Source organism: Nestor notabilis, unplaced genomic scaffold (genome assembly GCF_000696875.1).
Source record: "Nestor notabilis isolate BGI_N333 unplaced genomic scaffold, ASM69687v1 scaffold5954, whole genome shotgun sequence".
Taxonomy (NCBI): domain Eukaryota; kingdom Metazoa; phylum Chordata; class Aves; order Psittaciformes; family Psittacidae; genus Nestor; species Nestor notabilis.
Window position 1 is genome coordinate 6673 of NW_009926786.1, and position 15367 is coordinate 22039.

At 41.2% G+C, this 15367-nt stretch overlaps 1 protein-coding gene across 1 annotated transcript in view; it reads left to right on the plus strand.

Moving 5' to 3' along the window:
- The first annotated feature begins 278 nt into the window (after positions 1-278).
- The window catches only part of KCNH1 (potassium voltage-gated channel, subfamily H (eag-related), member 1), a 97908-nt gene continuing 82819 nt past the window's right edge, over positions 279-15367 (plus strand). Inside the window, exons 1-4 of the mRNA XM_010013744.1 lie at positions 279-344; positions 2051-2147; positions 7409-7608; positions 11190-11442. Of these exons, the coding sequence (XP_010012046.1) occupies positions 279-344; positions 2051-2147; positions 7409-7608; positions 11190-11442 (616 nt within the window). The remainder of the gene's footprint in view (positions 345-2050; positions 2148-7408; positions 7609-11189; positions 11443-15367) is intronic.

The following is a 15367-nucleotide window of genomic DNA, read 5'->3' on the forward strand; positions in this document are numbered from 1 at the left end:
AGCAGTATCTGGAGATTTAATTTTAAGCAAGTACTTGAAAATGGCCATGCATTACCCTGTATAAACTGTAGAAGAAAAATGATGCCCTTAAATGGTTCTGTCGTCATTTCAATGGTGATCTGTTCATTAGTAGTGGGAAATGAAATGGAAATCCTTTCCAATTTTCTATACAATTTAAATTTTACTGTCCATAAAATTCTAAAACCCAGTAAAATAGTGTCCTTTCTTGCAAATGGCAGAGGATTTAATCAGATATTTCCATTTGAATAATTACCACCATGGTCAAACCTGCTAGTGAATACATTGAGCTGAAGTCAGCCCTTGTTGGTAGAAGTGTCCCACTGGTGAGTCTGGCCACGTATGTTTGGAATACAGATGGTTTTTGCAGCTGTAATCTGTTTGTACAGTTAGTTTCCTCTTGATAATCAAATTGGCTTAGTCTAAAGCAAGCCTTAGCATTTGCTGAAGTACACATGCCTAAAACAGAACATCACGATCCTGCTCCACATTTAAAACCCCTTATGACCCTCCTGAAGATGTTCTGACAAATATCTTGTTCTTTACAGGAATTGTAGTTATTTTAACAACTTGTGAAAATCAGTACGTTGCCTGGCCATTCTGTCTTACCTCATCAGAGGTGAAACCCTTTTTCGTATCGAGGGCTAAGGCCCTGATTTCAGTTCATTACTATGCAATACTGTGCTTGCAGTTACTGATGGCTATCTGGTGGTTTTAAGAATTTACCTGAACAGGACAAATATCTTCATATATGAAGAGGTACATGGCCAGCAGATCAAGGGAGGTGATTCTGCCCTTCTACTCTGCTCCAGAGTACTGTGTCCAGCTCTGGAGTCCTCAGTACAGGAAAGACATAGACCTGTTAGAGAGGGTCCAGAGAAGGGCCACAAAAATGATCAGAGGGATGGAGCACCTCTCTTATAGGACAGGCTGAGAGAGTTGGGGTTGTTCAGGCTGGAGAAGACTCCAGGGAGACCTTGTTGCAGCCTTTCAGTTCTTTTAAGAAGGGTCTATAGGAAATCTGGGGAGAGACTTTTCAGCAGGGCCTGTTGTGAGAGGATGAGGGGTGATGGGTTTGAACTAAAAAAGCTGGATTCAGGCTGGATGTGAGGAAAAAATTCTTTACACTGACGGTGGTGAAACACAGGCACAGGCTGCCCAGAGAGGTGGTGGATGCCCCATCTCTGGAGGCATTCCAGGCCAGGCTGGATGTGGTTCTGGGCAACCTGATCTAGGTGAAGATGTCCCTGCTCATTGCACGGGTTTGGACTGGATGAGCTTTGAAGGTCCCTTCCAACCCAAACTATCCTACAATTTATATATCTAGTTCATGATGCACCTTTGGTTGTAAATGATGTTAGCCCACTGGGACTAACCCAGTCAGTGGAAGTATGGAGCCTTGCAGAAATATTGATACCTTCAGCAAGTTTAAGTGAGAGGAGTCAGGTGAACTTGTTGGTCTGCAGGTGCTGTTTGTTTCTACGATAAGAACATGCAGCCCTGTTTTCCTAAAAGTGAGAGAAACTTGTGGGTAGGGATTTCAAAGTGTACCAGCTTGAAGCCTCTCCATATCCAGGATGCTCTTCTCTTTCATTCCTGTCAGTGTCATGGTTGTGGGCTTCTCTTTACAGCACATATGTAATGGACAACCAGACTCTTATTCCTTAATTTTACAACCAGGGACACATCCAAGTCCCCACAAGCCAGTTCTGACTTACTGTATATCTGATTATTTTAGTAATCTGCTTTTCCACAAGCATATTGGCTGCAGTGGAGTCTGTGGCTATCATTAAATCCCTCTCTGGATGACTGTTAGTACCTTTCAGTATAAATACACTAAACTCTAGCTTTCAAAACAAATGAATTACGAGTTTTGTGAATCAAAATTCTTGCCATTTTACTGATTTGGACACTTCTTAATTTGCCAAAATCTGTACTTTGCAGTGTTCATTAGTGGGGTTGTGTTAGTTTAGTCAGGTGCTGCTGTAGGAGCCTTGGCCCTGGAGCTAATAGCCACCCTTCCTTTGCACAGATTGCCAGGGGGCCCTTCATCCACTCTTTTCATAAGCAGGCTCTTGGATCCAAGCTGCAGCCTTTTGGAGAGTGTAAACTGGTGCTGGCCGTTCACTGTGAGTTTACAGAGAGCTGTTTGTGTTGGAAGTTTGTTTTTATTGGCTTTTACTCACTTTGGCTCTGATCGCTTTTGGTCTGTATGTTTTCCCATGCTGTTTATCTCAGCCCAAACATGCTGAAGGCAAAAGCAAAACCTGTTAGAGATTCGTGCTGCCCACGATGCCCGGGCTTGTGAAATTCTTATAAGCCAAAACACCTGCAATTGCTGCTACCAGCTGTGTGGGTGCTACCAGATCGAAGCAAAATAAAAACCCACCAGAACTGAAGCATCCTTGGAGATGCCGGAGGTCAGCATCTGTGGAAGGTTTGGTGTTTTACCAACACATACCTCTCTTCTTCCATATTAAGCCTTAAACTGGTAAAATCTAAGTCGTTTCAAGTCCCTGAGATAACAGGAAGTTATTTGCCTGAGGGTCTGTGCTGCTGTAGTAGCAGTCTGCTTTTGTTTCATAGCGTTAGGAAAGGGTGTGGGCAAAGAAGCAGTGGGAGCCATTCTTAACTCTTCCCTTTCTGCCCTTGTATGCTGCAGACAGCCTATTTTAAGGTGCACAGATGTTTCTGCTACTCTAGTCCTTGGTAGTTGCTTAAGTGGCTTCTTAGAGCAGCTGTTCCCTTGTTTATGTCTCTGATTTCATTGCAGTTCTTGGGTTTTTTGGTGATGGGAAGAGGAAAAAAAAAAATCACGTCTCTGGTGTTCTGTTGCTTTGCCCTTATCAACTATGTCCTCACTGGTGGCCTGTCCATCTGCAGGGGAGACATTTACATTGTAGCTGTGGCCCAGTGTGGTCCTTCAATGGCCCATCTGTTGTCAGCAGGGTGATTTCAGCAAATGTGATGAGGAGTGTGAGAACATTTGCAGTTTAATAAAATTTGCCTGTAGTCTCTCATCTTTCACTCTAGACGTGGTTCTGCCACATGAGAGCTTGATGCTCACATTCCTCATGGTCTGTTTAGGCTTTCTGCTTTGCTCTTTGCCATTGAGCTGATTTTCAGACTTGCTCAGTTGATAGTAGCGTGCCAGTTCTTTGATCTTTGCCATTACCTCTGCCTTCCTTTTGCTCTGGGGGTACCTGAGCTGAGGTGCAAATTACAAGCTGGTGGAATGAAAGAGGAGGGAGGGGTAGCTGTGTATCAGTTCAGTCCGGGAGAATAGAGAGCCATAGGAAGAGCAGGATCGAACAGTCGTAGGAACAGCATGAGGGAGAGCTCTTCTGGGAATGCAGTTTTACTTAAAGGAAAAAAAAGTCTTTTTTCCCCCCAAATTGTAATTGAGGAATTGATGTACATGCTAAGAACACAGTAACAATTTTAATTCGTTTTATACCATCTGAAAATGTTATGTAAACATACTGTGAGAATTCATAAAGTGCACAATACTGATCTACCTATTAGATTATGGCTAAGCTGTTTCCATTTATTTTCTACTAACTGAAAAAAATGATAGCTCTATGCATTGTATTAAGAAGAGAAAATATCTGAAGGGGGCTACAAGGATGCTGCAGAGGGACTCTGCATCAGGGACTGCAGTGATAGGACAAGGGGTGATGGGTTCAAACTGAAACAAGGGAAGTTCAGGTTAGATCCAAGGCAGAAGCTCTTCCCTGTGAGGGTGCTGAGGCGCTGGCACAGGGTGCCCAGAGAAGCTGTGGCTGACCCATCCCTGGCAGTGTTCAAGGCCAGGTTGGACACAGGGACTTGGAGCAACTTGCTCTAGTGTGAGGTGTCCCTGCTTATGGCAGAGGGTTGGAATTGGGTGATCCCAAAGTCCTTTCCAACCCAAACCATTTTATGAAAAGGTAAATAAAATGCTATGAATAAGAAATGTTATGATATGCTAAGCTTCCTAAAGAAGTAGCAAATTAAGCAGCTCTGCATCTCTGTGGAAAATGGGACAAGCTATTGAAATTCTGTACTATTGTATAACATTACATAGATACCCGATAAGTAAATCTTTGTTTAGATGCTTTGGTTTCAAACTGCAAGACTACAAATAACAATTCTATCAGAAGCAGTGTTGTGAACAATCTGTTGATAGATACCTGTTCAGTTTGGTGTTTGCTTGCAGCCTGTAACGCACAGCTCAGCGTTTAACTGCATACTCTCTCCCTGGAAGAGGTGTAATTACCACTACTCAAGGCCCCTAATCTCAAGCAGTTATAAACTCTTACATTGTCCTAATTGCAAATTTAAAAATCATGTGCTTTTCTCATATAATTATGTTATAATCCAGGCAATTATTAGTTTCTAAAAAATTAGTTTCTTTTTATCTGATCAATGTTAATTTTGGGTGACCGCCCAACGTGTTATCTGAAAAACGCCTCTGAGGCATGCAGTTTGTGTGCTTAATTTACCACCTTTCATCTGCAGTGAGAAGAGATCCGGTGCAACAGGTTTGCAAGGCTGTTCTTTTCTCTCAACCATCTACAATCATTTGTTGTAAATTAGGAACCTGTTAGCAAAACAAAGTGGAATTATACATTTAAATCATCTACTATTCGTAAATTCAGCTGCTTGCTCTTTGCATAGCATTTAGGTTAGCACAGGCTACTCCTCATGTATGTAAAAGGTGTTTGCTTGGGGTTTTTAAGTGGTAAGTGGAAGTTACATGCAGACAGTCTTTCTGGATCAGCTTTCCCAAAGTGAAAAGGAAGGCAGTTCACTTTTAGAAAGGACTGCAAGTCTTGGGGACAAGATGTAAGAGGATGTGCACTAGTTGCTGTAGGTCTCACTTGTTGCTGTATTGTTCTTATGCACACATTTTGTATGCAAGGGCTTTGGATGAGTGCATTTTGAACAAATCATCATCAGTCTGATGATTCATCTCAGGAACTGCATGCAGCACTTACATCTGTAATTGGGGTAATTGCAAAACTCTCATTCTTACAGATAGAAATCCTTCCTCTTATAATTCCAAACCCAGATCATAGCTCTTTTACTGTGCTAGCTGAGGCCTACATTGACTCGTATTTATTTCTCTGTTCTTATTTGTTGCATCGTTCAAAGCAGATGATTTGCTGACCTTTCCAACCTGTGTCTGACCTTCATGAGTCACTTGTGCGGGTAATTGGCTATTGAAATGACTCTGCTTTTACCTCTGCTGTTATTTAATAACACAGCTTTAAATGAGGTGGCACAGACTGCATTGTAATTGGGTAGCCACATTGTTGGGGACAAGGTGTTTTTCTTTATCTGTTGGCATAAAAGAATATTAATGGTGGGGTGGGGGGCTGTCTTCTCTGAGGGATCTTGACGCTCATGAACTCACTGCAGCACACTGCAGCAGTGGGTTCATTTCAGTATTCCAGAAGCAAAAGGCACACAGTTAGCTATTTTGATGCAGAAGAGGTTGATGTTCAATATGCTAATGGCTCTACCCAATATTAGGCTGCAAACCCCCTTGTGTCTTTAATAGTAATAATGTGGTTAACTAATGATAAATTAAGGATTTCAAGTTTGGGGATTTTTTTTCTTTTTTAGTGAAAAATAAATGTAGGCAAATCAGGACATAGGGAAGTATTCATGGAGTAAGGAGCATTTATAGTCAATGTGGGTGTTTTTAAAGCATTTCGTCAGACTTCTCAGTATGGTTTAGCTCAGGCACAAGTTAAGGTTAAACAGAGAAATGATCTCCACAGTTCTGGTCACTGAATCCCCTATTTATACTCTCCACTTCTTTTAAACTGAGTTCACACATTTCTGTGTCTATTTTTATACCTGTCTCTGCAGAGGGGTAGTTGGTAAAAGGGGGAGCGGGTCTCTACAGGAACTCCTGAAAAGAAGTCAGACAGCAGCAGGAAGGAATCCTGTAGAGAATCAGCAGTGCAAAGGCCTGGAGCAAGTCTGAATTTAAATTGCACCTCTCGATGATCAGGGGAAAGACAGTCCTGGAAGTTTAATTTGCACATTGATCATAAAGCCCTAAAGCACCTTAGTTGACTTAAAGGTATCTGCTTATAACACTGACCTGAATAAATAGCTGCATTCTCAAAGGAATGAAGGGGAGGAAGGATTTTTCTTTTTTTCTTTTTCTTTTTTTTTTTTTTCCTTTTTTTTAAGAGAGGGTGAAGAAGGAATAAACAGCAAAAAGGGGTATTTAGATAAGGGAGAATATTATTTTTTATAAATATGATTTCTCGAGTATTTACTTTTATCTTGAGTGGAAGAGATATGATACTGCCAATGTGGTGCCTGCTTTGGGATACAGGAAATGATAAAGAAGAAGAACTTCCCCAGCAAGCCCAAGCGCTTACTGGTGGTTACTGGCACATCTGCAGTCAGACTGTGACTCTACAGCCAGTCACTGACATGTCACTGACCCCATTCACAACAGAGCAAAGCTTCCCTGGAGGCTTCCTGTCCTTCCCTTTCATTCCAGGCTGGATTGGCTGGAAGAGCCTAGGCCCCAGCTTCTGTTCTGCAAGTCATCAAAACACGGCGATTGAGACTGCCACCAGCGTGCTTGTTCTGTCTTGGGCTTTGGCAGGTGGATCTTCTTGAGTCCTGTGTGTTTCCATCTGCTTCTCTCCACACCTGGAATTACTGCCTTTTTTCCTTTCTCATGTTTATTGTTAAACCCATCTTGATGAACCAGCTGGCTTCATGACTGTGTGGAATGAAGTCAGAAGGGCTGTGCAGTGGGCTGCCTTTGAGGGCTCCAGTTTTTGCCTCAGGCCTTGCTGTTTTTCTGCCTGAAAAATAGAAAACATAATGTGAGTTTATATGTATCGTTAAGGTTACATCTATAAATCACTGACCCATGGTAGCTGTTTATTACATATTCCATCTTCTGCTTTGATGCATTGTTGTTGTCACACTGAGGTGGGTAATGATGACTCGGCTTACTACTGTGGTAATGCACTTAAAGCTTTGAAATCTGTCACTGATGGCATTTCAACACAGGTGCTATAAACCAGAGATGAAATTTTAAAGTATTTGCTGTCAAGCTGTTTGTCTTAAAATTCTTGCGTCTTCTATTGTGGTTTCCTAAGGTTTTGGATACTACTGAGTTGTTTCATGGACAAAGAGTTGTGTTCCAGGAGCTCTGTGTTGCAGGGCTTGCCATCACAAAACTAGGTGGTTGGTCCTCAGTTTGTAGTGCTGCAGGTGACCTATATGAGCTTGTGCTCATCAGGCCTCCCTAACAAAGTACTGCTATTGCATGGGCCTGGCATTTCCAGTCTTAAAGCACAGTGGAGCACAGACTGATCATCGCAGCTTATTATGTATTATATCCACTGTTTCTCTTCTGTTTTTACAGCCCTTCTGTATGCAACCATTTTTGGTAATGTGACAACCATATTTCAGCAAATGTATGCTAATACCAACAGATACCATGAAATGCTGAACAGTGTCCGGGACTTTCTAAAGCTCTACCAGGTCCCTAAAGGCCTGAGTGAACGTGTGATGGATTACATCGTTTCCACCTGGTCAATGTCCAGAGGAATAGATACTGAAAAGGTAAGGAAATTAAGCTGCAAGGGAAGAAGTCACATCCTGAAAGTATTTTATGAATATAAACAGGAGGTACTTTCTTAGGAAAGAAGACAAATATTCTTTAAATAGTTCCAAGTAGTAGCTTCCCTTAATTTTAAACTTTCAAATACAGTGTTTCAACTGTTCTGTCATACTGACATATGTTAGTGGTAGAAGTATCTACGTTTTTCTGGTGATATGGTATGAAACAGTGTGAAAATGATGAAGGGAAGAGCTTGGATTTCCAGTAAACAAAGAAGGTTCCAAGTTCTAACACAACCGCAGGATTTCTTCAGATGAGATTTGTTAAAAATACTGTTTATATTGTGTGAAATTGTTTGCAGCTCTTTGGGCCTGAATGTAAAGTCAAATTTGGTTTGTCTTTGTAGAATGTGAATGTGATATTGTGTGTTCAGGTAAAGATAATGATGAAAGCTGGAAGTCATCGCTGTCCCAATGTATTATGTGAAATCTGCCTTATGTGAGGCAGATGTTATCATCCTAATTCATTGAATTTAGAAGTCAATTCCCACTGTATCTTTTAAAATAACAAATGGCCCTTCACCAGAACAAATGTACAAAAGCAACTACTTGCTGCTTTCAAATTAGTTGCCAGGTGTTGTGGAGATAGATACTGGTTTTCTTACTGCTTGTGAAGAGGTGTGATTTATGGGGTGCTTCATTCAGGAAACCACACCAATGCTCTGGTCACCAGCCTTCTGGTTGGAGGCTTCACTTAGTATTTTAAACTGTAGATGATGCAGTTAAAGAGCAAACAGTCTCATTTCTGTCTAGCTTTAAAGCATCGTTACAGAAGAGTAGAACAGATGTGGCCTTGCACTGGGCTGTCTGGAGACCAGTGGGTACGTGGGATACTGTTTGCTTTCCTAAATGCCATTTAGGTTCTAGACCATGATCCTGGGAAGCGCTGTCTGTCATACTAGCTTTCAGAAATAAGTAGTTTTTTATTACTGGATAGTGCTGATTTGAAGCTTCTCTGCCTGTATTCTCACCAAATACCTGTGTGCAGTGCTATAGGTTTGAGGTAAGTTCATTTGGGGAAGGTGGAGAGGCAACATCTGAGGATACTTAGTGTAATGAATGCCTGTGCTTTCATTCACCCCCCCAGTACAAGCTCCTCTCATCATTTTAACAAAGCACTGAGAAAAAATTGCTATGTAAAACATGTTTGGTTCAGCTTATCTTCAAAGTTCATTCTCGGCTTCTGATAAGGAGAAAAGTGCTTTAAGAATGTCTTTGGAGACAGCAGGATAACCAAACCTAGCACAATTCACTTTAGCCTTTTTGAGAGTTATCTTAATAAACAGGAAAAAAAGTCTTCAATTGTAAGGACATCAAAGAGCTTAATATCATGTTGTTCTCAGTAACTGGTGTGTTCAGAGCTGAACTGCCAGGAGTGATGACTGTAAACCCAAGAAATCAACTTTCATCTGCATACAAAAGCTAGCAGATGTAAAAGTGACTAAGCTGTGCCAATCCAGAAACTCTTAGGTCTGAGCTCTCTTGGTTTGATGCCTCTGTATAACTTCTAGGATGTCATGCAATGAATAAAACATGAATTGCTCCTGGGACAGAACAGTGGTAATTGTGCTGCTGTGTAATGTAGTGCAGTTTTCTACACATGAGGCTGATACTTAAAGGTGAACTTGGCCCGGACTCAGTGCCTACACTGTTTTGTAGGCCACATTATTTGGCAGTTCACTGTTAACTGCAGGCATGCCAAGGAGTGAATAATCAGCTAAAAGCAAAGTCTGTAAGTCTAGAAAACAGCAGTATAACAAAATTTAACCAAGAGCTGCTGAAAGATTCTAAAACTAATCAGTGAAGATATGTTTTCTTACCTCTCATAAAAATGATTTTCTACGATTTGTAATTCTCAAATGTCTCTAATCGGCTTAATTTTTATGAAGTCCAGAGACAACTTCCGTAAATGGAAATTGGAAAATGAGTTAATTTTGTCTTAGACTGGGAAACTAAGGGGGTTTTGGATAAAAGCCTAATTGTAATTATTCTCTTGGATATTCAGATTTTCATACTACTGTTTCTATTACAACAACCCTTTTTGAGCATGGTATTCAAGTAAGTGTGAAGTGTGTGTGTGTCATTCCAGTAGCACAGTTTGGCAAGCGTCTGGAGATACAAAATGGTTCTTTTGCCAGAGTAAATGAGGTAATTGCAAAGACAGTTACAGCCACTGCCCGTGTTCCATGTTAAATGCTGCTCTTCCTGCCCCAACCCGTATCTGTGAGCCTGGAAAACTGAGAGCTCTGGCAGGTTTGACTGCTGTTCCCTGTGGGGCAGCCAAGAGAGATCATCCATGAGTGCCCTACACTTAAATGCTGTAGAAATATATCTCTTTCAGCAGTAATATCAGTAATAGCAGGTCTGCTTGGAGGTGAGCCAAAGATGATGGTATTGGTGGTAGAGTCATTTGTCTCTGGAGTAGCAAGCGTAATATCTGGAACCAGTGCCATGCATGGAGTTAGGAGCTTGGTTCTCTGCTCAGATCTTGCACAGACCCCCACTGCAAGGTGTAGGCACAGCCTAGTGCTTCCTTTGTTTTCTGGGAGTGTTTGCATTGAAGCAACCACCACTTTCCATCCAGGAATATGTGTGGGAGTAACTCTGAAGCTCACCCAGAGTCCTCCTTAGCTAGGTGGAATAGTTATTACTGAGGAAAAACAACATGAGGCAGACTTACACCACCCAGTGTTTTTCTCAAATAATACGTCCTGAGATGTCCTTCAACACAGACTATCCTCCAAGGATTTTATCATCCCCGAATCCTGTTCATGTTAATGTGTTTCCAGTGTTTTTGCCAGGAACTTTAAATCTGTACATGCAGTAGTAATTCTGTATTCTTTGCACTCGTCTGTCTGAATTATATTGAAAACCTTAAGAAATGGCCCTGACTGGTACCTGCTGTGCTAAGCATCAGTTTGTGTACCCTTAGGAGCACACATCAGGAATTGCCCTGAGGAACATTGCATTCGGAAGATCAGAAGTTGCCCAACATGCCTTAAAGTCCCTTTCTTGTGTGAACAAAGTTACTGCCACTGAGGAGTGAATTTGAATGCCTGCAAATCTCAGTGTTAGGAGTTAATGAAACTTTTAATAACTTTTTTTGCTAAAGGAATATGAGATTATAGTTCTTCTCTCTACAATATTCTCTCACTTGGAGCATGTAATTTCTGCAGGTTTTTCATGGAATCTATAAAGAGTGACCTACCCTCTAGAAACAATCCTTGAGGAAGCTTTTCTCCACCACTTTCTGTACTACTGTGCAATTTTTTTTGTCTTAAAAACCTGAGGCCTTCTCCTGGTAATTCAATATCCAGCAGAGCATGTTGCTGAGATGAAAACATTATTTTCCCTTCAGGTATGGAAAGCAGAGCACGTGTTGTGGCTTATCTCTATAAATAATATAAAAATAAATGAACAGATTGAGATTAGAAATTTTATAAGGAGGAGGGAAATAGTTCTTAAATGCTGTGTAGTAAAATATAAGCCATGCACAGGAATTAATGACCTGATTTCCTTCTCAGGTGTTGCAGATATGCCCTAAGGACATGAGAGCAGATATCTGCGTGCATCTGAACCGCAAAGTTTTCAAGGAGCACCCAGCCTTCAGGCTGGCAAGCGATGGGTGCCTTCGGGCTCTTGCCATGGAATTCCAGACAGTGCACTGTGCCCCAGGAGACCTGATCTACCATGCGGGTGAGAGCGTCGACAGCCTTTGCTTTGTGGTCTCAGGGTCTTTGGAAGTAATCCAGGATGATGAAGTCGTGGCTATATTGGGTAAGTTTCACAGCTGATTATGTGCACTGCACACAAATATAGATGCAGAGAGCATTTTTATAGCCTCTTCTACTCAAGCACTTAACTCGTTCTTTAAAAAGTGTCAGTCAAATTAGCTTTACCACAGCCTGGTGAGGTGTATTTTATTGTCCTTCCTGTTCCACATAGGTAAATACAAAGGGCATTCATCTCATCTCCAGATTGCTTCAAGCCTATTTCTCCTGGCCAGTGGAAACTCTACTTGAGCATTGGGATCCTGATTATTCTTGGGGTTCTCTCTGTCTCACCACATCTCTTTGCATTAGCAATTCCACTGAGAACTTCAGAAAACTTGGGTTTTTTTCAAGTGCCTGACTTCCCTGCCTCCCTCCCAACAATAATCCAATTTGCTGAAAATTTTCCAATCAGATTTGTGTACGATCTCGTGCTGAAATAATATTTATCTCTTTTAAAGTCAAAGTAATATAAAAATTGAGTCGATTTGTCTTAACTTGGAATGACAGCTTCAGGTTGGAGGCATTCAAAAGACGCTGATAGTGGCGTGACCAACATTCTGAGGCAAAGCTAGGAGAAAAGAGTGTGATAATGCAATAGGTGTAGATGAATCGTGGGGCTGGAACATTCAGGACGTGTTACTTATCATTTGATTCTGTCAGACCCTTTTGTGATAAGGTAAATTCTCGCAGTGGCTTAATCTGGTACCTGTCACTCAAAGCAGCCTGGAAAAAGGGAACAAAACAGCTTGGTTATCTTCCTCTTTCTGAACACATACAGGTAACTCTCCTAGGAGGAATGTCTACTGGAAACTGAGTTCAGTTTATTCTATTTCTGTGCAGGATTGAATCTGTACCATAGGGTAAATTTTATTGTCCTTGGGGAATCAAGTTCATAATATTTTGTGCCACACAAGAAACTAAAAAGGTGAAAAGGAGATAACTGATTCTCTTCTGTTCTGGAGTCACCTGTGCTGTTCAGTGCTGTATGATAAAGCCTCTGAGTTTGTGTCACGTTTTATGCCATAATACCTCCTCCTGTAGCCATCACAAGAAGGAAACCTCACAACACTTTGCTGCTCTTTTTAATCAGTACTGGTAAAAAGCACTGAAAGAGATTTTTTCAAAATGTCCTTTTAAGATCCTAATTTTCTCCTCATCTTTACCAGTAACTTCTGTGTTTTATCATAGTCCTCACTTTAGAAAACAGTCAACCCACATTCCTTGAGAAATCAGTGTTAAGGAAACTTAAACCCCAAATCTCTGCTGCTGCAGAGTGATAGCTACTGATAGATGAAGTTCATCCATTGCTTCAAGTTCATCCATCTGAATGAATAGGAATATTTTGTTATTGTTGTTCTCCTGGGACAGTAGCTATTGATCCTCTTCCCTCTACACCTTTAGTTTTTTGGAATTTGGAGTCATTTCTCTGAATTTGTGACTGTTGTGATCAGAGAGAAAAGTAAAATGAAATGGGATCTGTTTGTGATTCCGTGAGATTTTATTTTGCATAAATGTATATTGATTTTTGTGTTTCAGTTTCTGGACTGAAGAATCCCTTCCCTTCCACACATGTGTGTACCTTCCTCCCCCAGGCTGTGAATACTGGTAATAGATATACCCTATACTGATGTGCTTAACTCAGTTTTTCACTGTTCTAAATCAGCTGGACTTCCTTCTCCTTCAGCATCGCATAATGTAGCCACAACGTTACTGAAGGATGCTGAAGGAGATGGGTCAGGATTTCCTCCCTTACTTCATACTCTGGCTTATCTGTAGAAATAACAGTGATTTTTCTTTTTTAATTTCATGTTCAGCTAAACTTGTCAAGTTCTTGATAAATGTACACCAGATAAAATGAGGCACTGTAAGGAACACTAGTAACATCTACATTGTACAAGAAATGTGATTGTTGCTTATCATTCAGCCAGAACAGCCTGTGCTGTAAGTTTTGGTTACCAGTCACATGTAAGCATAGTTATGACCATCAGGCGCATAACAGCAAAGCATGTGAGGACTGGCCACTGGCCATCTGCAAACCTGCCATTATCACAGCTCTTTGAAAAGTTAAAATTTACTCATGCTACATTTGAATTTAACAAATATCTTCCTAAAAGATTCCTCCTGAATTAAATGTGTTCCAGGCAGGGACCGTAAGGTCTGGTTTCAGCTTTCTTTGAAACAGGCAGAGGAAAAGGGATTGTAGTAGAAGCGTGAAAGAAGCCTTCATAGCTAGTGGTTGTTCCTTACTTTAGGGAAGCTTCAAGACCTAAACTGTCTTTCAATGCACTTTTAATACTTTTTTTACACTATGAAGTTATATTTCCTTAGTGCTATGTGAGAATGTAGATTGTTGGGAATGGTGGTAATCAAGAAACTAATGGCAGAAGTCCAGCTGAGCAGATGATAGGCCATTGCTGGGGCTAACAGGGTTCTCCAGCCTTTTAGTCTGGACCTTTTGGATCTCTCCTCACCATTCCTAGGGCAAGTGCTAATTCTTGCATTATGTCTCCAATTGCATGTGTGCATAGATGATTGAATGAAAACTATAGAAAATAATGGCATAGTAGTAAAATTATGTTTGTGTTTTCTGGAAACACATGGAAGGACTGGATCAGAGGCCTTGTTGGAAAAGAATTTCTACTGTGCTAATGTGTACATACCAACACCTGAATGACTGAGAAAATCATTTGGTTTTATCTCCCCAGAAAAGAATCAATTCTAAGTTAGATATGGGTGACATAATTGTATCCCAAGATGGAACAGAAAATCCCTCTTCTCTAGGACACCTGAAGGAGGCAAGTGGTTCTTGGAGCCAGGTTGATTCCAAGCCTTTCTGCTTGACATTGGGGTAATCTTTGAAATTTAGAGCACTCTAGTGAAACACTGGAGAGAGGAAGGAGAAGACCCTTGGAATTAGGGTGAGAGGCTGCTTTTCCCAGATAGCAGTGGGGAAACCAGTGTCTTGTGCTTAAATTTTCACACTGCTGCAAGATATGCAGTTAATGACTTCTAGAGGGCCTGACTGAGAAGCAGAGCTTCACCTCTGTGAATTGTTCAGAGCTGCTGAAGTGGTCTTGCTGATTCCTGCAAGGGGCCCAGTGTGTATGGACTGGAAGAGTGGAGGGTAGGTTTGCAGATTTGCTTAGAGACTGGGATCTCTTAAGTCTTTATTTAGCAATTAAAACATAAAGCTTGAGAACCACTGTCATCTTCAGAGCTGAGCCATGGATGAGAAAAATAACATTTACCAGAAGGTTTAGTTGCAAAGAAAATATAAACACTCCCCCGCCCCCAAAACCAGCGTATCCCAAGAGCAGTTTATCCAAAGTGTTGCATCCCAGCTGTTCTGCACTTATTATGTTCTTGCTATCCTTACTTGAGCTAAAAACTTTCCAAAGAAGAAACTGTTGGTTTAGGAAAGAGAATGCATCATAGAATCATAGAATTGTGTGGGTTTGGAAGGGACCCATGAGTCCAACTCCTGCTCCCGCAAAGGGCAGGTGAAGTGAATGAGATGGGAAGGGAAATCAAGGCAGTAATTTATTGTGAGGAAGGAAGATCATTGCTCTCCACAAAGACAGTTTGCTGTTGCTATTCCTTTTGCTTCTATCAAAGGTGAAGGGAAATAACAGAATGTAGATGTAAGTATGAAAGTGTGCAGTGACAGAAAGTCAAGAGCAGGAATTTATAACTTAAGCCTGGCTGCTGCCTTCCCCATCAGGGGGAAAGTGCAATATACCACCTTTGGGGGGATGTTGGTGGTGGGAAGTGTGCAAAGGATACACATAGATTTACTTTAAGATCACACATGAGCTGAGGAAGTGAACATTGGATGTGCCTGAAATACAGATCTTTTATCCTTGTTGGAGACTGTGGTTTTAACATGATACTGTAGCAGAGCTTGGTGTGTCATATTTTGTTTCAGCAGG